Source organism: Sphaeramia orbicularis, chromosome 4 (assembly GCF_902148855.1).
Source record: "Sphaeramia orbicularis chromosome 4, fSphaOr1.1, whole genome shotgun sequence".
Taxonomy (NCBI): Eukaryota; Metazoa; Chordata; class Actinopteri; order Kurtiformes; family Apogonidae; genus Sphaeramia; species Sphaeramia orbicularis.
In genome coordinates, this window is record NC_043960.1 from 23,857,665 (window position 1) to 23,884,497 (window position 26,833).

The 26,833-nt window shown below is 36.8% G+C and overlaps 1 protein-coding gene across 1 annotated transcript in view; it reads right to left on the reverse strand.

The window, feature by feature from the left end:
* Positions 1-26,833, reverse strand: part of naaladl2 (N-acetylated alpha-linked acidic dipeptidase like 2) — an 801,028-nt gene that overhangs the window by 215,817 nt on the left and 558,378 nt on the right. Inside the window, exon 11 of the mRNA XM_030132744.1 lies at positions 24,453-24,599. Coding sequence (XP_029988604.1) covers positions 24,453-24,599 — 147 coding nt within the window. The remainder of the gene's footprint in view (positions 1-24,452; positions 24,600-26,833) is intronic.

The following is a 26,833-nucleotide window of genomic DNA, read 5'->3' on the forward strand; positions in this document are numbered from 1 at the left end:
AAATATTGTAAATTTTGCTTCCCTACTCTGTAGCTGAACAACTGTGATTTAGGAATAGGTTACGTCTTTTTTTTTTTTTAATTTTTTTTAAAATTTATCTTTTTATGAGCAATGTAACAGTACATACAAAGGAGCAGAATTACAGTGCATTCATTATACATTGCCTTTTATATCACTTTTCCCCATGCCCGATCCAACCCCAAGGCCCTCCAAGAAGGGGCAGCAGCAGAAACAAGAACATCATAACAGTCTCTGAGCAGTAGAAAATCAAATAAGTACAAGCAGTATCAAATCTGTGGTGTACAAGAATATTAACTGAACTAATGGAAATAGATGAAAATAAAAATAAAAATAAATAAATAAATAGAATACGTTAAGTCTTAAGCTGAGAGAGTTGGTTTCACTGGTTGTATTTAAAGTAATGTTAAATGACTTAGAGGCTTTCATATTTAGTTAGATATCTTCCTGATTCAGAGGTGGGAAAGCTACTCAAGCACAAGTACAGATACTTGATACTTGCCAGGAGTCTCTTGTCTGTTGTATCTTTTACAGCGTTATATCTATTATGCATGACATGCAGTCACGTCTATGTGTGAAAGTTCAATCCATTTACTAAGAAATTGCTCTTCGTTGACTAAAGTTGCACCATAAAATAAATGGATGTGTTAAAATCAAGGTTATAATAGTTTTGGATTTTTCATTATAGTTTAGTTTTATTCAGTTTTGACTTTTTTTTTCTCTAATTCAGTTAGTTTTAATAAGTTTTTAGAGCAAGTTTGCTAGTTTTTATTAGTTTTTTGTTATTTTCTAAATGCTTAGTTTTAGTTTAGTTTTAGTTTCTTTATATCTTTTCTCTTCTTCGCTGTCATATTCAAATAAATCCCAGACAGGACTCTACTGCTTTCTCCCAACTTTCGTCTCCATGTTTCCAGGTAGAGTGGGGACCAGAAGATGACTCTAAACGACAAGTGACGAACCGTTAAATATCATATGGTGCCAGCAGCTAAATTTGCTTGAGGGAAATAAATCGATTTCTTATCAATCCAACATTGACAAAGACGAAAACTAAGGAAATTTTATCCATAATTTTTATACGTTTTAGTTAGTTTTGTAAGCACACAATACAGTTTCAGTTAGTTATGTTTTTTTTTTCTTTTAATTATAGTTTTTATTTATTTAAGTTAACGAAAATGCTTTTACAATTCTAGTTTTCGTCATTTCGTCAGTTTTCGTTAACGATAATAACCTTGGTTAAAACTAAAGTAACAAGTTTGTTTTCAAAATGTAAGAAGTCAAAAGTACAGCTATTTGTGTTAAAATGTAGAAAACAAAAGTTATCAGAACAATGACTGCTCAAATGTCCACATCTGTTCAGCTTCATATAGATATTTATGTTGATTATTTCTAACAGTTATTTACTGAAACGCATTTGATATCACAGGATTCTGCAAATAAATTGTATCTTCATTATTTCTACATATCTGTAATCCTGTGAAAACTTAACTATACTGACCATCTTGACGAAGGCACCCACACACTTTTCCTGGTTCAATAAAGATTAAATTAAATGATTACAAATGTGACAGAAAAAAAGCAGCGCAGCAGATGAATTGTTGCTACTTTTAATAATTTTACTGACACCAGTGATTTTCCATCTTTTTTTCATTACTTGTTATATTTCAGTGTCTAAGGTTGTTACATAGGGCTGGAGGGCAGATGTGAATGCAGCCAGGGTCCTTACATTTTTGGAGAAAGCTGCACTAATGGTCTTGGGTCTAAAGAGAGTATATGCCAAAGTCAAGACGAGGATGTGTCTGACTCTGTTAATCTGCTCCTCTCACATTCGTCAGGTTGGTTAATTAAGAGATTCTTGATGACATATGTCAGAAATGCCTCCCACACGTAGTAACAAAAAAGTGATTTTTTTTTTTTTTTCCAGATTTACACAGTAGTGAAGACACGACCGAACCTTTAGGGCAGTGATTCTCAAAAGGTGGGGCGGGCCCCCCTGGGGGGGGCACAAAGGCTTGCCAAGGGGGGCATGGGATTATTCCTAGGTGTTTATTTTTTCTTCAGGTTCAAACATGTAGCAGGTGGAACTAATGTTTTAGCATTGGAGCACCCTGGACTCATTTTAGGGACATACAACAAATAAATCTACTGCCATGGTGATCTGCCACTAGACTAGACCAAGAGTTTAGGTTTGGACAATGGACAAGGACTGGACTGGAAAAGAAAAATGTGCAATGTTTCTGCTTTTGCACAGTTTGTACAGTTTTCACTTTGATGTTCTCAGATGTGCAGTGTAAACAGGCTCATTGCAGCCATTGATATTGTTAAAATGTTCATCTTTGTTACCAAATGTGTTTGTTGTTCTAAAAAAAAAAAGTACCTTATTGTCATAGTTGTAAGATAATTACACATTTCCTATTTTTATTTTGAAAAATAATGTCTCAGGGAGCAGTCTTGTTGAGTTCATTTGTATTGTTCAATCAAAAATCTATGTTATTTTTAATTTGCGCAACAAATTATTCAAGGAAAAGCAAAAAGTATTGTTACGATATTGATGTTTCTTTCAATAAAAGTAATAATTGCACCACAGGTACAATGTTGTTGGGGTTGAGGGGGGCGTGGAGATTTTTCATGCTCCAAAGGGGGGCCCCGACAGAAAAAGATTGAGAACCACTGCTTTAGGGCAATCTATGTAATCTTTCATTTAATATGATAATAAAGCATTCATCATTGAGCTTTTAGCCTTTTGTATGTTTTTCAGTATCTGCCTACCACTTCTCTTCAAGTTGTTCTTTCATGTATTTCTGTTTTGCAGGAATTTGCAGATCATCATCCCACTCACCAACTACAAACCGCTTCCACCCTCCAATCTAAATACCATCGAAATGAAACCTGCAAAACTTTAAGCCAACTTTGTGAAATGATTGTGGGAGGTGAGTTATCACAGGACGATGTGAGGAGCGTAACGACGAGAAAACTTTCATGAAGTGTGAGAGAAACAGCTGCTAAATGAAGAAACAAATGTTCAACCAACTACACTCCTGTCACAATCACAGTGGCACTGGTACACAACAGCTGGTGGTTTCCCGACACATTTACAGCACTAGAACAGTTTTTACTGGGCAGATGAGGAAAAAATGCACAATTACACACACATTAAAAGTCTGTTTGTAAAACTCAACAATAGTGGAACAAGGACGCAGAAGTTACCCAAAAGGTGCTTGACGAGGTTATTATCGTTAGCAAAAACTAACGAAATGATGAAAACTAGAATTGTAAAAACCTTTTTGTTAACTGAAATAAATAAAAACTATAATTAAAAGAAAAAAAAAAGATAACTAACTGTAACTGTATTGTGTGCTTATAAAACTAACTAAAACGTATGAAATTATGAATAAAATTCCCTTCGTTTTCGTGTTTGTCAACGTCGGATTGATATGAAACTGATTTATTTCCCTCAAGCAATTTTAGCTGCTGGCACCATATAATATTTAACTCACTGATATTTAACTATGTTTTTTTCTATTATTTGATTTTTCGTGCATTGTTTATCATTATTATTATTATTTTTCTATTGTTTGATTTATTTATTTATTTTTATTTGTGTATTGTTTATTATTATTCTTATTATTCTTATTATTATTCTTATTAATATTCTTCTTCTTATTATTAGTTTTATTTCATATGTTTTGTATTATGTCTGTGTCTGAAATAAACTAACCTAAACCTAAAGTCACATGTGGTTTACAGTCATCTTCTGGTCAATTTTAGTAAAATTTACTCAAACTGAAGAAAATTTTACTCTACTTAGATAACATTTGGTCCCTCTCTAAAAACAGTTAAAGTTACACGTTGGGCAGAGCTCTCCAAACTCCATATAGAGCCAGTTTTACTCAAACTAGAGTTAAATTTATTCTTTTTGAGGAAAATAATCTTGACTCTGGAAAAAATGCTCAGTAATTTTTCCTGTGTGGAAACATGGAGACTAGAGCCCAACCGATATGGGATTTTTGGGGCCGATGCCGATACCGATATTGGGGGCTTAAAAAAAGCCGATATCCAGTATATCGGCCGATATCCGATATTGGCCAATATCCGACATATTGGCCGATATACGAAAAATAAGAACACGGATCTACACAGGATATAATCATCTTATATTAGATAACTGTGGACAGGTGGATAAACAGTTGCATAAATCTGTGTTTATCTCACAAATATAATTTACACAACTTTCAAATGCAAACTATGCAATCACAAAAATAATTACAGCAAAAAATATAACTTAAAACACAATTATGTTTTCCCTCACAAATTTGGATGTGTCTGCGTCACGGCAATACAGCTTCTTTTGTGGACTAGGGACTAAACTGAGCATGTGCAGAGTGAATTAGGTGAGTCCTAAGTTGTTCCTGATTGGAGCAACTGCAAGAGTTACAACTGACATGTGTTACAACTGTCCCCAGTCTCCCCTACACTATTAACACCCAGGTCTGCTGGCAGAATGAAACTGTGAGGTAGACAGGAAGTGCACGGACATGGGTGTGTGTGGGGGGGTGAATACTTCATAAGACGGGGGTGGTTAGCAGTCCATACTTGTCAGAGCGCGGGCGGTAGCGGCCTGTGATTTCCGCTTGGGGGGGGGGGGGGGGGGGGGGGGGGGGGATAGTGTCATTGTCCCTGCAGGAGTGAAAGTGAAACTAACTCGCTTTAAAGTTCCTCTTATTCTCTGGGTAGCACAGACACACAGGAGCAGCGAGCAACAGAATCTCCGTGCAGCAAAAAAAGTTAATATATCGGCTACATATTGGCCGATGTTGATTAATTGGTAATACGCTATAATCGGCAGGCAGCAGACTCCTGTCTGGGATTTATTTGAATACGACAGAGAAGAAGAGAAAAGATATGACAAAACTAACATTAATACTAAAACTAAACTAAAACTAAGCATTTAGAAAAAATGAAAACTAATAAAAACTAGCAAACCTGCTCAAAAAATAAATTAAAACTAATTGAACTAGAAGCACTCGGAGAGCGCAGACCTCCACCAAGGCTGATCAGTGCCCCCCCCCCCCCCCCCCCCCCCCCCCCCCCCCCCCCCCCGTGGGCCCCCCCACGCCAAGGAGATTATGTTTTTGCCAGGGTTTGTTTGTTTGTTTGTCTGTTTGTTTGTCTGTCCGTTAGTGTGCAACATAACTCAAAAAGTTATGGACAGATTTTGATGAAATTTTCTAGTCTGCGCCCCCCCCCCCCCCCCCGATCACCACCAAAATTTAATCATTTCTTCCTTATCCCATTTCCAACAAACCCTGAAAATTTCATCCAAATCTGTCCATAACTTTTTGAGTTATGTTGCACACTAACGGACAGACAAACAAACAGACAAACAAACAAACAAACCCTGGCAAAAACATAACCTCCTGGCGGAGGTAATTAGAGAAAAAAAAAGTCCAAACTAAATAAAACTAAACTAGAATGAAAAATCCAAAACTATTAGAACCTTGGTGCTTGAGTGGTCATGGGCAGAAATGTGCTTTGACGAACTGACTTCATGGATTCAGTGAGTCCTGCTGTGTTCCCAACGGCCTCTACCTCCTTTCAGCTTTCTTCAGCAATGAAGCTAGAAAAATTTAACTCAAAAAATCACAGATGGTTCCAGATATGTTGTAGTTAAGCCTCGTCGGACTAATCCTCACTCCGTTAGCACAGTACCAGCGCTGGATATGCAGCTCTGGAAAAAATTCAGAGACCACTGCGATTTCCTGTGAAATCAGCATCTGTGCATGTATGACAGCCATTCCATTCCTGTGTCTGTTGAATTCCAACACAAGCACACCTTATTCTACTGAATAAACACCTGATCCATGTCTTATTTAAGAAGGAGAAGTATAAAAAAACACAACTGTGGCCATCACTATCTTCTTACAATAGGCAAAAACAGTGCTATTAGTACTGCAAAAGTAATTGGAATCCAAAAATAACTATTGAAACCTACTGGACTTCTGCTCTGACAATGTTCCCAAACTGAGGACTGGTTTTTCTATCAGGACAATGCTCCTGGCCTCAGCTAGGTCCATAAAGATGTGGATAACGGACCACCAGATGAAGACCCTGTCATGGCCAGCCCAATCTCCAGACCTGAACCCACTTTGAAAACTTCTCTATCCTCATTTTGTATTAAACGGCAGGTTTAATGTGAACAAGGATAATTGTACTAGTATTTCAGTTAGAGGCTGCGCAGTGGTGGAATATGTTGTAACTCCCCATCACTGCCTAGAATCCTGTCTTGAGTTTAAAGTTATCACTGCACTGACCTCATGGACCAAAACGCAGCTGTATGACTTTCCCTTATTGGAGATATCTGATCATTCTATATCATTTTTGGCTTTTAAAGTGGGCATCCAAATGGCTGAAGAACATATGCCAAAATGTTATCCTAAAGGGAGGCAGAGGCTTCTCCCTGAAAATTTCCTACTATCTAATAATTGCCAGTTCACAGTCCTGGAGCTAATAGATAAACTAGTGATGTCCCAACAGTCTCAAGATGATACTGATAAATGGTACAACGAATTCTGCAAATTTCTGACTGCTGAAACGAACAAGCCCCAAAATACAATAAATAAGGAATAATTCTATTATTTAAAAATGACCTCAAAGCCTTTTTGGAACACCCATCTTCAAAAGCTAAGGACTGATCGTAAAGTATTGTGCCTATTGTTTGGTATTTGATCTTTGGTTTGTATTTATGGTGTCTTATAAGCCCATGTAAGGGCTGGGCATGTCTGTATGCAAGACACAATAACAAAAGCATTCATTCATTCATTCATTTTGGAGGAAGATGGTCACAAGCCATCAAACACTGCTGAGCTTCATTAATTTCTGTGCCAGGAGCTGCTTAAAGTCATCCAACAGCAATGGTGGAGAACCAAGATACGTGAAAGCTGTCATTGAAAATCAGGGTTATTCCACCAAATATTGATGTCTGAACTTTTCCCAAGTTACAACACTAGTATTGGGTTGTTTAGAAATGAAAATGAATTGGTTTTCTTTGCATTATTTGAGGTCTGAAAACACTGCATCTTTTTGTTATTTTGACCATGTGTCATGTTCTGCAAATACATGCTCTAAATAACAATATTTTTATTTGGTAGAAATGTTGTTGGTAGTTTAGAGAATAAAACAAAAATGTTCATTTTACTCAAACACATACCTATAAATGGTCAAATCAGACAAAGTGGTAATTTTGCTGTGGTCACTTATGTTTTTTTCCAGAGCTGTAGGTCTGGAACTGCCCACTATCACACTGGAACAGGGGTAAAACTCATCTGGATTGTTTGCAGTTTTTTTAAATGAATCACACTCGTGTGGTGGACTAGTGTAGAGTGTTGAACCTTCTCAAAATCATGTGGGAGAACCTGTTTTGGTGGAACAAGTATGCATTTGGAAGCAAGTGGTATTAAAAATGACCTTATATAAAAATATGTCTTTGTCTAAACTTGCCATTTTCAGTGTGTCGCAGCATGGGGGTTGGTCTTTCATGTGGCGAGGGAAACTTTCATAACAGTACCATGCACATTTCCAGGGGAATACATCCTTTGATCCAGACTAGGGATACTTTAAAGTGATAGTTTGTTTTTGAAGTATGTTGTAAGAGCGATTTGTACATTGCAGAACCAAAACAACACACTGCTATTGTTGGGAATGGCTATAAGAATGACATTCTAGACATTTAAACCATGTCAACCTTAACAGAAATCAGTTTAAATGTAAAATTATCTGCACGTAATAGAACCACTTATGTTTAAGTGCTCTTCTCTTCTGCATGGTGGACAAAGTTCATATTAAATTTGTCTTTCATATAGAGTTAAGTGTCATTTATCAGATGGTTCAGCCATTGGAGTGGGTCTGTACTACTTTCCCTTTTGTTTTTCATCCTGACATGATAGTATTTGTAAGTAGCAGTTAGGGATGCACCGATCTGATACCAGTATCGGGCATCGGCTCCGATACTCAGTGTGTGCACTTGTACTCATACTCGTAAAAGTAATCCGATACAACTGCACCGATACCACTTACGGCTGCGTGACATTCACAGTTCAGTGCAGCAGGTACACTGTGGGGGAATAATGTGTGGGGAGTGTGAAGAGTGTGGAGATTTTTCAAAATAAATGATGGTGATAAAGTAACACTGACTGCAAGTAACGTTTAAAGACCCAGACAGATACGGACGCAGTGTTCTGTCCGTCCTCTGCGTACATTCCATCTGTTTCCCAGGTGCTGGCAGATTCGTACCCAGACAAAGAATACCACCGGGAACCGTGGAGGTAGAAGATCTGTTCAAAGAGCGACTGTGTGAGTTAGAGAAAAACTACTGATATATTTATGACAACTATCCAGGGCTGGGCTGGGAGTACGGAGCGGTGCAGACCGCTGCCAGCGGAAGTGAAAACAAAACTTATCACTCATTTCTCTTTTCTCTACCTGCTGAAGCTAAGCTTTTAAACCTTACCAGCAAAAACGCTGCAATATTAGTATCACATTAGTGTTACCTCTGTCGTCTCCATGTTTGTTATTACTGACTTTCTTCTTCTTCTTCTCAAAAAACTTTACTTTTCTTTGTGGTATTTGTCCAGTATGGTTAATTAAGAGCGTCGCCCCCTGGTGGATTAATTGAGAAATGCTCATTCTAATGCATTAAATGTCAGTAGCAGCACCTTGTTCCAGTCAGACTAATGACAACGACAATCAAGCACATTTACAAAAGGAACTAAGAACTGGAATGGGATTATTAAGTACTCGTATTGGTACTCGGTGTCGGCAAGTACTCAAATGTAAGTACTTGTACTTGGTCTGGAAAAAAGTGGTATCGGTGCTTCCCTAGTAGGGATGTAAAGGTACAGAAAAATTTTGGTTCGGTACTTTTTTGGCACAGGGGTCTTCGGTTCGATACGTGTTCAGTACAGTGAAGAAGACCAGTGAAAGGTGGGGGGGGTGCACTCCTTAACTACCTGTAGGACACAGTACATTTCAACAAAATATTGTTCAGTCATTTGTGCATTAACAGGCACCCCACATGTTATGTATTTTTGTAGTTTTGCATGTTCAATGTTTGTTAATATCAAACACTGTAATTTACTGAGTGTTTCTGAATGCCTCACAGTATTCCCTGAGGTGCTGTGAATGTGACTTCACAGTAACACCACAGCAGAGGCATGGTGAAGGAGAAGAGGAGCAGGTTCACTTGATTTTACCAAGTTGAGTTTAAAAAATAAAAACCTTTTTGCTATAAAGGAACCGTGGAAACGAAAGTGAAACTTAACATGCTTCAACGTCCGACCTGGCTTCTGTGCCGCTGTTATACTCTCTGTTGTCATGTTTTGTTTTGTTTAAGATAAGATCAGATCGGATAAGATACTTTATTATCATTATACAGAATGTACAATGAAATTTAGGTGCACTGTCAGGATGCAGACTCATAAATAGTAATAATAACTAGAAAAATATATAATAAAAACAAAATATGCACCACTCACTGTTCACTCTGAGAATCCGCCACTGCTGAATGTTTTTGGAGGAAACCCTGCTCATGGGTTCTGCGTGCGGACACCCTGCTTCCAGAGTGTTTGCGTTCTTCACATAGGCTACATGTATTCATTCGGTACACCTCCGTATGATATCAAAGGCCCTGAACCCAAACAGTTCGGTACAAATGAGCGCACCGTTACACCCCTATTTGTTAGTCATATTTAGATTTATTAATTGCGGAAAGTAAATTTTAGATCTTGAGAAATTAATGGCAATTTTACAAACTGCACCACTTCATTATGAATAAGTGAGAGCATTATCTACCTGACTAAGTATAGCGTAGATAGGGTACAGTGAGAACACATCACATTTACATTAATGTCATACTGTCCTTTTTTTCTGGTATCACACTGAACAAAAATATAAACGCACCACTTTTGTTTTTGCTCCCATTTTTCATGAGCTGAACTCAAAGATCTAGAACTTTTTCTGTGTACACACAAGGTTTATTTCTCTCAAATATTGTTCACAAATCTGTCTAAATTTGTGTTAGTGAACACTTCTTTGCTGAGATAATCCATCCACCTCACAGGTGTGGCATATCAAGATGCTGATTAGACAGCATGATTTTTGCACAGGTGTGCCTTAGGCTGGCCACAATAAAAGGCCACTCCAAAATGTGCAGTTTTATCACACAGCACAATGCCACAGATGTCACAAGTTTTGAGGGAATATGCAATTGGCATGCTGACTTCAGGAATCTCCACCAGAGCTTTTGCCTGTGAATTGAATGTTCATTTCTCTACCATAAGCCATCTCCAAAGGTGTTTCAGAGAATTCATGAAGAAGACTGTGCGAGGAAAATGGTGGTCACACCAAATACTGACTGGTTTTCTGATTGCCCCTGGACCACCCAAAGTAAAAGTGCACATTTTAGAGTGGCCTTTATTGTGGCCAGCCTAAGTCACACCTGTGCATCCTGCTGTGTAATCCTGCGTCTAATCAGCATCTTGATCTGCCACACCTGTGAGGTGAATGGATTATCTCAGCAAAGGACAAAGGAGAAGTGCTCACTAACACAGATTTAGACAAATTTATGAACAATATTTGAGAGAAATAGGCCTTTTGTGTACATAGAAAAAGTTTTAGATCTTTGAGTTCAGCTCATGAAAAACGGGAGCAAAAACAAAAGTGGTGCGTTTATATTTTTGTTCAGTGTACATTTTCAGAGCTGACCTTTACTTACATTAGGCCTGTAACGGTACACACAATTTTCGGTTCGGTACGTTTTCAGTTTTGAAAGCCACGGTTCGTTTTTTTTCGGTTCAGTACAGGAAGAAAGAAAACCCCTCAAAATGTCTTGAATATATTTATGATTTTTTTTTTTTTTTTTTACATTTTTCCCCCGATTTGTGGACACAATAGAATATAGAAAAACAGGAGTAATATAATTGTGCAACATTAACAGGAGGGTAAACTGGTATTCTGTTTTAACAAACTGAAGAGAAACATTGACAACAAACTTAACTAAATTATTTGTTATAGGACAGAGAACAAACTGTTTAGGCCACTGTGTGTACTTGTGTGTGTGTGTGTCCGCGCGCGTGCAAGGTGCGATTTGTCTGGGGGATGGTTTGTTGTTGTTTTTGTTTTTTTTTTTGGGGGGGGGGGGGGGGGGGGGGGGGGGTGCGGTCCGGTCCATAACTAACGTAACTAACGCTGGCGTGAAACGAAAGTGAAACTTTATTTTTATATACTTTGAACGTCCAACTCCAAGTTCTATTCCACTGTTATACAGCGTGTGTGAGAGAGAGACAGACAGAACTAGTGTGTTTTAGAACTACCGTAGTTCCTTGGGGCCAAACAACGTTCGTCTTATCAGCGTCTCTTTCCTCGTTGTTGTCTTTCACCTGAACCTGAACTGATCCAAACTGGACTGATGGTGGAGGGTCTTCAGTCTCTTCCTTCCAGGTTCACATCATATTTGTTGTTTTTTTAACCTTATATCAGCTGCTGTTTCGTATTTCGGGTCAACGTGTACTCCTTCAATATGTTCGTGTGAAACTTGCGCGGACTTAAAGTTCCGCATCAAACAATGTCTTTCGTTCTTTTTTCTTTTTGTCAACATACTGTGCCGTTTCGGTACAGCTGTGTACCGAACCGAACAGGTGTGTGCTGAAACGGTTTGGTTCGGTACGTGTACCGTTACAGGCCTAACTTACATGCCTCTGTATTACACTCAGTTGTGTTGCTTTTTGTGTACATTGCTTTGCTTCCAGGCTGGCGCTCCGGTGTCGTTCTCCAAAATGGAATTCTACCTCAGAAAAAATCCCTCTACCCATCTTCCTGCATATATGAACCAGATGCTTTACAGTATTTCATTGGTGAAGTCATCCACCGCTGCTAAAGCAACAATCATTTCTCACCTCTGTGGGTGGCAAGTATTTATAGAGGTCATAGTGTGTCAGAATGTAATTACAGTTGTACCTGTAACCTATGATCTGCAGGGAAACTCGATTGAATTTACTGTCTTGAACCTACTGGGAAAGAATAACTAGGTTTTATACCAAAAGCCAGGTGCAAGGACTTCACCTTCTTTACCTCCTCCGTCCTTCACCTCTCTACATGTGACAAGCCAAGATAAAGACTGAAGTATAACAATGACGTGCAAGATGCTAAGAAATACAAGCTACCAGATGGCAAACTAGCACAATACGTAAGCAAGGCCAATTTGTTCACTAGAAAAAAATTAATTACAGCAATGAAAGATATATAGGAAGTTTCTCAAATGGGATACCGGATCAGCTACCATGAGCTCTGGGGAATACAGAAAAAATAAGTAAGTACATAAATAAATGACTTAAATACATAAATCTAAGCAGTACAATCTGTGTATCATTCGTTTTTCAATTTAAAGCCAAAAATAAAAAAAAAAACAAAAAATGACTTGTTTTTTTGTTTTTCATTTTCAAAACCAGAACGAAAAATGGATAACGGTTCCTTTTTAAATTTCCTGATTTTGTGCTCAAATAAAAATGGAAAAAACGGATAACAACCGGTTTAACCCTTTCATGCATTAATTATGAGAAGCTTAATCAAGATTTTTTTTTCCTTGGTGTTTTTAATTCCTCTTAGGCATGAAAAAACAAACAATTGTGATGAATTTTTTTATTAACCTATTTTTCATGGCGTTACAAAAATATCCACTCAGCTGGACACTATGTGTTAATTTTAGAAGCAAAGAAACATGTATTTACTGATATACTGCATTAAAAACTATGAAATAAATACATTAATACTGCTAATCTGATGTTTTCTCACATTTTAACATACCTGCATGGAGATCATTTGCCAAAAAAAATACAACCTTTTTGTTAAAAAAAAAAAAAAAAAAAAAAAAAAGTTAATTACAGTCTAATAACAATTAGAATTTTTTTTACACTCAAACATGTTTCTGCAGATCAGGTTTATCTAAAACAGCAAATTTACAGTAATGGGGTGAATTACAGTGTATGGGATGATGCATAAGTGTCCACTGTGTTGGCTGTGATATGGAAATAAAACCGACAAAATACATAATATACAAGGAAAACAACACCTTTGAACAGCTGTCACTGTAGTGACCACTATGCATGAAAGGGTTAATCCAATTTTGCTATTTCATTATAGTTCAGTTGTCTAACCTGGAAGTAGTCGTAACTAGGGAAAAAAAAAAACCAAACAGAATCATGGCCGGACTGGAGGAATATTTTTCTATAATTAAGCAGTTGTTTGATACGGAAGCGTATTGCATTCACACAAAAAAATAAATTCAGCTTTATTTTTTTGAATTAACAGGATAAACAGCAGTTTAATTATAGCAGAAATATTCCTCCAGTCCAGCCATGATTCCGTTTGTTTATTTTTTTCCATAGTTACGACTACTTCCGGGTCAGACTACTGAACTATATTGAAAATAGCAAAATCGGATGAAATAGTCGTTATCCGTCTTTTTTCCATTTTTCATTTGAGCACAAAATCGGGAAATGTAAAAACGAACCATTATCTGTTTTTCATTCTGGTTCTGAAAATGAAAAAAAACAAAAAAAAACAAACAGTCTTTTTGGTTTTTAGATTTTTGGTTTTAAACTGAAAAATGAATGAACGAATGATACACGAATTCAGTACAATGAACAAAATGAATGAATGGTTTCTTTTTGGTTTGTACAGTTATCACCGCACACAGTACAACAACCAAAATAAACACAAAAACCATAAAAAAAGAAATAGGCTAGAAGCAGAAGCTTATTTTTTGCCTATCCTTTGCACCTGACACACCACTTACATTAATTTAAATGTGTACATCATAAAGGATTCGCATTATAACAAAAGAATCAATAACAACAAAAACACATCTACCATCTCCACTTAATATTCCTGAATGATCTAATACTTCAGGCATTTTTTAAACTTTGTCAGAGAAGTGAACAATTTAAATTCATCATCGAGTCCATTCTGTAATTTCACACCCACAACCGAAGTACATCTGGACTTCACATTTGTCCTCGCTTTCATACATTCAAAAATATACAGACCTCTTAAATGATAGTTACTCTCTCTTAATTTAAAGAACTCTTGAATGGTATTTGGAACAATGTTATTTGACAAGACGCCAAGAAATAAAACTGAAATCCTTAAAACCACATAGAATGCATCTGGTTTTGACTCCAGCCTCCATTTTCAGACATTTAATAAATCTGTCTGACAAAAAACAAAGGAAATCTGTGTAAGTTCTAGTAGACAGTATGAACCTAATCGGACTATTTAATAAATCATGTTAACTCAATGCCCTTAATTGCAGTGTTTTAACCCTTTCATGCATGAATTATGAGAACCTTAATCAAGATTTTTTTTCTGAGTGTTTTTATTCCTGTTTAGGCATGAAAAAAACAATGCAATTGATTTTTTTTTTTATGAATCTATTTTTCATGGAGTTACAAAAATATCCACTCAGCTGGACACCATGCATTAAATTTTTGAAGCAAAGAAACATATATTTAGCTCCCCAATTTGCTGGAGAAAATGTGGTAATACAAATGCAAATCATTATCATCTCTTCTGGAATTGTTCTGTTATCGAAAATTACTGGAAGGAAATACATAAGGAAACACAAGAAATTATCGGGAGCCACTTATCCTTTGAATGTAAATCTTTATTTTTTGGACTTATGCCAGAAGGATGGCCAAAGAGAGACAAATATTTATTTAATATCCTGCTAATAGCGGCCAAAAAAGCCATCACAAGAAAATGGCTTTTATCAGAAAGCCAACGCTGAGCATGTGGATGGACATTACAGTGGACATATATAAGATGGGACAGACTTACTGCAGAGGTGAACTATAAGAAGGACTTGTTTGTTACACGGTGGAAGAAATGGATGGAATACATTATGTCACGCAGACCGGACTTTGATGCTTTTATTTTTGTATAGAAGATTAGATATAGTAAATGCAATAACTGCAATTCACTCCCTACTTGTTTATGTTCTTTTTGTTTGTTTCATCGTTAAAAAATGGGACATTCAGATTAATATAATGTTGATGACATTTAAAATGAATATCTTTGTCAAAATTGATACAGAATGTCAATAAAAAGTGAATTAAAAAAAAAAAGACATATTTAAAATCAATCATCATAAAATGATATACAGTGTGAAAACTATGAAATTAAAACATTTTTGATGCAGTAATCTGATATTTTCGCACATTTTATCATACTCTAATACTAGTTTTTACTCATTTCATGGAGATAATACATAAAAAAAAAAAAAAAAAAAAAAACTTTTTTCTTTGAGAAATTAGCTGTTAAAGTAATGGTCTGAATATCAGTATGAGTGTCAAACTGTGTTGGTTGATCTCCTCTTGAGATCCGGTAAGTGAAATCTTTAGCTTTTTTTTACATTAAACAGTCATCTTGATTGGAAACTGCAAAATGCAAATTTTTTCAGATTCATTTTTAAAATTATTTGATTTATTATTTTTTAATGGAATGACCTTTGCAATGAACAGCAGTTTTTGTTGTTTTTTTTTTAATTAAAACTGTCAAACTTTAGTCCGCTACAGAGGACAAAAATGCATTGCTGGGTCTCAGGAGGACATAGAATTAAAACAACTAAACCCATGAATATACAAGAGAACAGCTGGAGAATATCTGTCCACTATAGTGACCACTATGCATGAAAGGGTTAAACAGCTGGTCTGGACAATACCATCTGGACTTATGATATGAACCTTCGCAGCTAACTCCAACTGCGTAGATTAGCATAAAAACCTGATATGATTCACTTCCAACATAAGTATATGGCCTACAATGTACTTACCAAACATACTGTCACCAGAAAGTTTAGGTTTATTAACCTTTTCATGCATAGGCCACTCCAGTGGACAGTTATTCTCCAGCTGTTCTCTTGTATATTCATGGGTTTTGTTGTTTTAGTTCCATATCAGCCAACACAGTGGACACTTACGCACCATCCCATACACTGACATTCATACCATTACTGTAACTTCGCTGTTCTTGATAAACCTGATCTGCACTAACATGTTTAAGTGTAAATCAATTGTTATTTGTAAGACAAGAATTTTTTTTTTTTTTTTTTTTGCATATTATCTCCATGAAGTGGGTAATTACTAGCATTAGAATATGTTAAAATGTGAGAAGACATCAGATTAGCAGCATTAAACATGTTTTTATTTTATTGTATTCATATCACTTTCTGATATTGGGTTTTAAACATATTTTTCTTTACTTCAAAAATTAAATGCATGGATATTTTTGTAATTCCATAGGAAAAAAAAAAAACTTGATTGCATTGTTTTTTTTTTTTTTTCATGCCTAAGGAGGAATAAAAACACTGAAGAAAAAAATCTTGACTAAGGTTCTCACAATTCATGCATGAAAGGGTTAAAGTACTCTTTCCAGTTCTACACTAAGTAACTTTAACGTGAATGTTTTACTTCTAATTCACGGACTATATTTCCAGGTACAGTTACTGTTCTTGTTGCACACATTCTGGGAGACATACACACAAGATTTTGAATCGAGGAAACGGTTTATTCAATCAGCCTGTACAAATTGGACAGTACCATTCATTCTTACACGGCCGCAGTCAAGCGTGGCATTTTTGCTACAGACATTTTCCCCATTTTTACTTCAGGGGTTTTTATAGGGAGGGTCACATGTGTACAAAGCCTACACATTTTTGGTTAACAATTTAGCCCATCCCAGTATTTCACTCCCCTACCCAGTTTGGACACTTTCATACATTGGAAAAAGCACAATCAGTCAGGCAGAACAACAGTATATTGTGTGTCTAAGAAGCTGTTTGGAGCGTCTCAGTACATCTCATGACAATTCTAGTCAATTTTGAAATGTGTGTTTTTAAAGTTACTTAGTGTATATAGTAACCTGTATGTAACACTGCTTTATATACAAAATATGACAGTGGAGAACCAGTTAAATATTACTGTGAAAATCGACTATTACTGTCCTGCCACCTTTATCTGAAATGGGGACAACTCACCATGACAACAGTGATAATGTGTCAGAATGGAAAAAAACAAAGCGCCGTGTGGGCGTATCAAGCAAAAATATGGGATGGTTAATACAAATCATGAGAAGACATGTAACATTTGAAATATACAATAGAATTTTGTAAAGGAGCAAAACACACCCACACACCCCAGACCCAAATAAAACACTCCAATACAACTGACAGCCTGAAAAATAACTGGTTTGAATAAGGGAATTTTTGCATATAGCAAATACAGGTCTAACCACGGATGGATGGATGGATGGATGGATGGATGTTTCATTAATCCCGATACTTTATTAATCCTGATATTTTATCAATCCCGATACTTTAATAATCCTGATACTTTATCAGTCCCGATACTTTATCAATCCTGATACTTTATTAATCCTGATACTTTATTAATCCTGATACTTTATCAGTCCCGATACTTTATCAATCCTGATACTTTATTAATCCTGATACTTTATCAATCCTGATACTTTATTAATCCTGATACTTTATCAGTCCCGATACTTTATCAATCCTGATACTTTATTAATCCTGATACTTTATTAATCCTGATACTTTATTAATCCTGATATTTTATCAATCCCGATACTTTAATAATCATGATACTTTATCAGTCCCGATACTTTATTAATCCTGATACTTTATCAATCCTGATACTTTATTAATCCTGATACTTTATTAATCCTGATACTTTATCAGTCCCGATACTTTATCAATCCTGATACTTTATTAATCCTGATACTTTATCAATCCTGATACTTTATTAATCCTGATACTTTATCAGTCCCGATACTTTATCAATCCTGATACTTTATTAATTCTGATACTTTATTAATCCTGATACTTTATTAATCCTGATATTTTATCAATCCCGATACTTTAATAATCATGATACTTTATCAGTCCCGATACTTTATTAATCCCAATACTTTATCAATCCTGATACTTTAACAGTCCCGATACTTGATTAATCCTGATACTTTATCAATCCCAATACTTTAATAATCCTGATACTTTATCAGTCCCGATACTTTATTAATCCTGATACTTTATCAATCCCGATACTTTAATAATCCTGATACTTTATCAGTCCCGATACTTTATCAATCCTGATACTTTATTAATCCTGATACTTTATTAATCCTGATACTTTATCAGTCCCGATACTTTATCAATCCTGATACTTTATTAATCCTGATACTTTATCAATCCCAATACTTTATTAATCCTGATACTTTATTAATCCTGATACTTTATCAGTCCCGATACTTTATCAATCCTGATACTTTATTAATCCTGATACTTTATTAATCCTGATACTTTATCAATCCCGATACTTTATTAATCCTGATACTTTATCAATCCTGATACTTTATCAATCCCAATACTTTATTAATCCTGATACTTTATTAATCCTGATACTTTATCAATCCCGATACTTTATTAATCCTGATACTTTATCAATCCCGATACTTTATCAATCCCGATACTTTATCAGTCCCGATACTTTATTAATCCTGATACTTTATCAATCCCAATACTTTATTAATCCTGATACTTTATTAATCCTGATACTTTATCTATCCCGATACTTTATTAATCCTGATACTTTATCAGTCCCGATACTTTATTAATCCCGATACTTTATTAATCCTGATACTTTATCAATCCCGATACTTTAATAATCCTGATACTTTATCAGTCCCGATACTTTATCAATCCTGATACTTTATTAATCCTGATACTTTATCAGTCCTGATACTTTATTTATCCCGAAACTTTATCAGTCCTGATACTTTATTAATCCCAATACTTTATTAATCCTGATACTTTATCAATCCTGATACTTTATTAGTCCTGATACTTTATTTATCCCGAAACTTTATCAGTCCTGATACTTTATTAATCCCAATACTTTATTAATCCCGATACTTTATTAATCCTGATACTTTATTAATCCCGATACTCTATTAATCCCAATACTTTATCAATCCTGAGGGGAAATTCAAGTATTCAGCTGCTTTGCATACAGCACAAGAACACAAAAAACAGACAGACCAAACAGGCAGGTTAGTAACCAGGTTGACATTAAAGTTAGCATATACTCTAAAAAACTTGCTAAAGAACTTACTCTAAAACAACTTCCTGTACAATACTGTAAACAAAGACTTTTAATTATAAATTTGTAGAGAAACTAAATATATTGTCAATGTACAGTATTTACACATTGGGTATGGGATGTTGTCAGCAGATGAAGGTCCATATAAGACATAGGTCAACATAAAGCATTTGAATGTCCAATGTACAGTTTGAGTTATTCCACAAAGTTGGACATAAAACGACACTTACCATTTAGATAAAAGACCAACATTGTAATGACCCCTCATCCTCACCTTTTGAAACTGAGGTCTACCCCTGCACCTACACCCCTGTTGCTCCCTACTGCCCTTCTAATATCTCTATCCCCTTATCTAATCACCTTATAATTCAGCAATAAAATGTATTTGTATTTCACTGTAGACAGCATGAACGCAACACGTTTTGCCTGATCCAATTCATTTCATTCAGTCTCCAAACTGCTTAATCCTCTGGAAAGTTATAGGGATGCCGGAGATTATGCCAGCTACCATCGCAAAGACAGGTTAGATCCTGAATGTTCATCACCAGGCTGTCATACAGACAACCATTCACTCTCACATTCACACCTACAGGAACTTTAGATTGACCTGTTACGGTGGGAGGAAGCCTGAGAGAACCCAGACATGAAATATTTCCTGATAGCTGGGGTGCAACACATTCAAGAAAAGTTGGATAATGGGACAATTTAGGACTGAAACTAAAATGACTAAAAAAGTTTAATCTAAAATGGGTAATTTGAAGAGGCGTTTGTAATCATGACTTAGTCCAAAAGCAGCATCCAGTAAAAGTCTAATCCTTTACAAGGAAAGAGGGACTAAGGATGGGTAATTTGTGAAAATTCAGTTTTCCTTTATGGAAGAATCGGATGAATTTGTTTCAGTGTTAAAGGGAAGAAGCTTAACCCCATAATTAACAGCAGTTGTTCATCAATGGCTGATAGAACATGTAGAATTACAGTTCCATACTTGTCAGTAGTACAATAAACAGGTCCATCCACTCACCATCATTAGTCTAATGCCGCATTTCCACTACGTGGTACCGGCTCGGCCTTTTTGCGTTTCCATTACGAAAAAGAATCTGGAATCCGGTACCTGGTACAGTCTACTCTCGTTAAACCGCCCACCGTTATACTGCCATTTCCGCCTATCGCCATCCGCCAGCCCAGTTCCATGCACAAACAACACTTATACCATTGATTTCCCGACCGTTATACCGCCAGCGTGATTGCCATCGAGTACACATAAATTTTAACAATGCACTGAAACAAACGCACCAGACGCTGATTGCGACAAGCTACGAGTAGGTCTACGGAACGGCCACCGTTCATTTATCGCAGAACACTCAGTAGGTCAGGATGTCAGGAAGAGGACGTGGGATTAAGCCAAAGCCTCAAGATGATGGGGTGTCATTTCCCGACACGGTATAATAATGCTTAAAATGTTTCCCCACTTTAAATGATCCCTTACAACATAACAGAATCAAGATTTATTTAGAAACGCAATTAGAACGGGTTAACGGAGGCAGCATAGACATCATATAGTAAAGACATGCACATTATGGACGCAAGCCGTTGTAACGCCATTTTCGCTATACCGCCAATTTGGCCATGAACGGAAGTTGGCGGTATAACGAGAGTAGACTGTACTAGTTTTTAGGTATCACTTCCACTGAGGTTCCAGGACTGGGGACCAGATACTAAAACATGACGTGTAAACACTGCAGACCACTGATTGGTCAGAGTTGTCTCTGTGACCCGCCGTTTTACAAAAAACAGATGCGGAAGTTTACAGTAAATATAGCAGTAGGTTAATCCAAATGATGACAGCCCGCAAAACTACACCACAGTCGGTCGAGATTCAGTCTTTAGTGGCCGATGTAAAAATTCAGCATTAGTTTGACGAGACAACACACAACAAGTGAGTTTATCAATAACTCTGAGCAGATGACATGGAAGTAACGTGCCACATCGCTATGATGTTCAGGTACTGTAAAGTCGGTAGTATCCTGTAATGGAAATGGTCTCCAGGAGTAGGACCTGGTACCTGAGTCGAGTCCAGCCGGTTCCACATCGTGGAAATGTGGCATTATTGTCAGAATAATGAAAAAAAAAACAAAAAAAACCAAACGAACAAAAAAAAAGAAGCAAAACGATTGAATTCCCTGCATGTTTTTTTTTTCACCTGGACTACTAAAAATAACTGTAGTCGCATGATATAAAAACTGACAGTGCTGTCACTGTTTTCAGCTCTATTAATGGAACTAGTTGTCACCAAAACAATACAAACTGACAAAAGCAGTTTCTGTAATGATTATATTGTTGGGTGCTAGGACATGTGCCTTTCAAACTGAACTTCGGCCCACACAGTGCACTGAGTTTGTACAAAAACTCTTGTCCACGGCAAATGATCACGGATGAAGGGTTTTTTCCTCACAGAGGCAACCGCTGTGGCAAAAATTCAACTCAAGAAGCCTGTCAGAGAAAGCAGCACTGCTGTTCCAGACAGTTTTGCTTGATAACAGCCGGTGTGTAATGAAAATAAAACTTTGTCGATAAGAGGTGACTGCAGCTCAGGATGAGAGGAGTTTATTCTATTACTCTAATAGTACATGCAGGTCACTGACGGGGTCATATCTGTGTTTTTAATACCTGCTTAGTCTGTACCTATAGGATATCCACCCTTTTCTTCTCAGTTGAGCTAATCTGAGCAACATGTTAAAACTTCATTTCCTTGAAATTTTATTTTCAAAGATAAATTCAACATAGAACCAATATTTTCTCTGGAAACTTCTACCAGTCTAACCAACATAAGGGAATGAGAGCAAAAACAGGGTCAGTTAAAATGATTTGTAAGACAGCAGGTTATTCAGATTTGCATTTGCAGATTGTTGTAAATCATGTGTGTCGTCGGTTTAAGAAAAGATGCCAAGAATATAAAAGAACCGTACTTTCCAGTCTATAAGCCGCTACTTTTTTCCACACACTGTGAACCCACGGCTCTAAAATGATGCGGCTAATTTATGTTTTCTGGGCTAATGATCGATCCGGCTGTAAAAAAAAGGAAATAGAGCAGCTGCACGTAAGCTTGGCATCAATGAACCAATGGTGAGATGCTGGAAACGGGGTGGGTGTGGCTTATAGTCAGGTGCAGCTTATAGTCTGGAAAGTACGGTAATTTAACTGCAATTGTTTCTTGGCCATAGCTAAATCATTGTTTTAAAGCTACACACCCATAATGGTTGGGTTATGAACTCTAGTATGTTTTGGTGAAAAAAAAGCAAAAGTGATGGATTGTTCTCTCAGAAATGTTGTTTCTTTTCAACAAAATCAAAGCACACTTTAAATCTGTAGCTATATACAACATTATAATGTGCACCGTTTTATTACTGCAAATGAAAAGAATAATATTTCTTTCTCTTATCACTTTTGTGGGTGTGCTTTGATTAACTGATACACAATTAACAAAATATCTTAACATTTATACTGCATCCACATGTACACTGCAATCCTGGTATCTCTGGAAACTTTCATGTAGAGGAATCTGATGAGAAACAGTTCACCAACCCTTCACATCATCCAAAACTGGACGCCTCACATACTTCAAACCTCATTTTGTTGGCAGTGGGTGAAATATGACTGTTTTAGAGGCCATGTGATGTCCTCTATGCTTAGAAGGGAACAGTTGTATAAAGGATATTTAATTGATTGCAATGATGCCTTTAACTCTTACACAATGTGCCTTTTTTTTTTAACCAGTAATACAGGGTGACACAAAAAACACAGGAACTTTTTTAACAATCCAATAAAACCAAGAGTGATGGAAGAAAAATATTTTATTCATAGTAATTGAAACCTTAAAACATGCCATTTAAGAAACAATGATGGAATTTTCATTTTTAAAAATTACTTCCTGTAGATGGCGTCCTCCTGTACGAATGCATTCTTGAAATCTGCTGTTGAGATTCCTCATTGACCGCTGCAACATCTCAGCTGGGATACTGTGAATTTCATCCTGAATTCTCTGTTTTAACTCATCCAGAGTTCTCGGTCGAGTCATGTACACTTTACTCTTGAGATAGCCCCACAAGAAAAAATCACAAACGGACAAATCTGGCGATCTAGGGGGCCAGGGAACGTTACCGAATCTTGAGATCACACGGTTACCGAACAATTCTCGCGCAGCTGCCAATGGTTACTAAAATGGGGGTGTGTTTACTTGCTCAAGGTCACTGTCTCGCAGTGCTGCCACTTGCTCATGTCTGCCTATACGCACTTCAAAAATTCCCGTTTTTTTGGGTCACCCTGTATATACTATCATTACCAGTTGGTGGTTATGGGATATCTAGCAGGGACTCTAAAGTTTAGTCACATAAATATGTCTATACTAGAGTTTGTCTCCCCTCCAAACCCAAACCACTGCCACGATTCCCACTCTCCACTATTATTTTAAGGTTGCTGTGATGCCTCTAGGGCGGATAAACATCATGACGATCTCTCACACTAATTAATCTCCAAGTTGGCAATCTTAGCCACAAGTTCCAAACTTGAGAGGGCAGACTAAGATGAGGCTAAATCTCTCCATTTCCACCCCAAGGCAGTACAACAAACATCAATACTGCATTTTTAATGGAAGTAAATGGGGGCATGCATAATTTGTAAACCGCTGTGATGCGTATTTGTTGCTTGTATAGAGACATAATCCATATTACAGTCTGTCAAAGCTGAGTTTGTAAATAGTGTTGGAATGTTTATTTCTATCTAAATGATACTATTAGTCTTACAGACTGCAGATGTAGAACTGGACAAATTGCTGCAGTGACACACACTAGGTGTCATTTTGTATCTTAGTCATGTTTCTCAACTAATCTGAGGGGAGAAAAGAATTTATACGCATACACCCCCTCCTCCTGCAGCTTTTTCCTCTCTGATGTAGGCCCCTCCTACCAAATGAGTACAACAATTAGACCAGGCAATAGGAACAGCCTTGCAACATAGGTTGGTCTAAGAAAAGTGCCAAGAGGTGTTTAAAGGTTGGAACTAACACCGTAAAATAACTGCGTACCCCATTTTGATCAGATCACATCACATTCCTACTCCACAGGGCACCATATGTTTGGGTTATTGCTGAGCAGAAGGTTGCAAACAGGCAAAATTGGTACAATAAGTCAACAATCTGGTGTTTTGGTGCAGACGTACCTCTTCTGCTTTGGTCTGCTCAAAGGCGAACTCCAGGGTGGGCACAGCCAGCTGGTTGGCAAAGAAATTCACATCTCCAGGCAACTGGAGAGAACTGACGTTGGGTCCAGGGCAGTTTCCACCACGAATGCAACTCAGTAATTGTCTCTAATGGAAAGAGCAGGTAAAAAGACAGACTTAAATAAGTGGTGGAAAAGAGAGAAATAATAGACTAAAAAAGTCAGAGGTTAGCCAGTTGTAGCTGTGTTAATGCATTCTAAGTATAGTTTCAAAAGACACTCAAAGTCATCACTAAACTGTAATAGATTAGAAAAGCAAGGCATCTGTTAATCTGCAAATAGTGAGAACAAATTTTTTTTCATTGCTAGTCCTCCAATCTAAATGTCAGGAATTCAACATCACTTTGCCAATGAATATCTTTTGCACAAGGGTTAGAAGGAGGCTGATTTTTACCATCACTAGAGAGATTATTAAAAGGATTTGATGACAGCTTCAAATATGAGTGAGTGTTCAGTCAAAACCATTTAAAGCTTTTCTGTTTGTCTTCATGTTAACACTGTTTAATCCCTAGATTGAGTTAAAAGATTTGAAATTTACGCATTCAAGCTCAATGCAGTGTAGAACTATTGATATTGATATTTGGGAAAATCATGTTCGATACAAAATTTGACCCATTTGTCAGAATTTATACTCACAGCAACAAGTGGTCACAATGAAAGCCTCTGCAAGTGCCTTCATTTTGCCAGTGATAAATCCTCAGGTTGAGTTGGTTTAAGATTTAGCAATATAGAGATATGGACCATGACATTTGGGAAACCCAATAGGATACAAGTTTTAGTTAAAATGTTAAGTTTACCACTTTGACCCTTTCAATGATAGTATTAAGTGTTAAAGCTGTGTATGACTTTCAGGTTAGGGTCAGCACTTTTGCATGCTGAAATTGTTCACTGAGGGAAGAGATTCAGGTGCATAAATACAGAAAGACTTTCAGATTCATGATATTTAGGCTATGACTCCGGTTTTACAGGTTTGAGGAAAAATTGGTGACGAAAGTCATATGCAGCTTTAAGTGAATTAAGTGTTCTCAACTACAAGACTATAGGAGAAACAACTGTAGCCAGTTGTCAATGTGCCAAACAGCCTTTCAGGTCACACTGCAGACATATTGTCATCCTGAATTGTTTCTGATAGTCAAGTGGACTGGTTTTGTTCTTGAAAATGTTTAGTATCTCAGCCAACTTCATCAGTTCAGTCTCTTGGATGAGAGACAAATGGTTTTCAAGACTAAAACCAGCCCAGTTGAGCTTCGGAAACACCTAGGGATGAATAATTACCTGAGAACTCACAGACATCTTAACATGTTGACTGCAATATTTAGGGACACCTACATCAAATCTTAAATTCTGTGCACAGTAACAACTGGCCACAATTAAAGCTTCTCTGCTTGTCTATACTGTTCAAGCCTTACCATGAATTGGTCAAAGTTCAAATTTCAGTGTTTGAGCCAGTGGCATTGTGTAGGTATTACGTAAAAAAATAAAGAAAGGTCCGCAGAACCAGTGAGCTCCCAAACCATTTAATTGTGACGTTTCGGGCCGAGGCCCGAAACGTCACAATTAAATGGTTTGGGAGCTCACTGGTTCTGCGGACCTTCCTTTATTTTTTTACGTTCTACTTTTTTGGGATCCTGCACACCTCTAATTTTGGATGTGCGTGTCGTTCACCTTTTTTCAATGTGTAGGTATTAAACATGACGTCTGAGAACCCTAAATCGAATACAAAGTAGAACCCAGATGTCAACTTTAACCTCTTAAGACCCAGGAAATGTCAGCAAAGTACAAGCTTTTTTTGGTTTTTTTTTATTAAATAAGTGCCTATATTGGAAACATCATGATGCAAAAGTTTTTTCAGATGCAGTTTTTGAAATTTTTATGGAATGTCCTTTGTGGTGGACAGTTGCGTTTTCTTTTTATTTGTATAAAGTTGTGAAACTCTTGTCCACAAATGTCAGTTGGTTAGTTGGATTTCTTCTGCGGTTGCTGTATACCCCTGCACTTGTGAGATGGTTCTGCTGCTTTCCAGTCACTCAGAGCTGTCATTAAACACTCTAATCAACATTTTATGTTGGTCTTTGAACATTACCTGATAACTGTGACACAGTTCCACTAAATGAACAAAGACCAATAAATACCTTTAACCTTACCCCAGTCAAACAATGCTTCCTAACCATGATCAAATGTCAGTTTTAAAGTTGGCTTCTTTTGTATGTGGCCTCACAATAATTATGGAAGGACAAACATTTACATTCATATTAATATTCATGAAGGGCATTTCATTACCCACTTAGTGTTAATTGTGGGAGTTAACAGAGTGGGAATAAA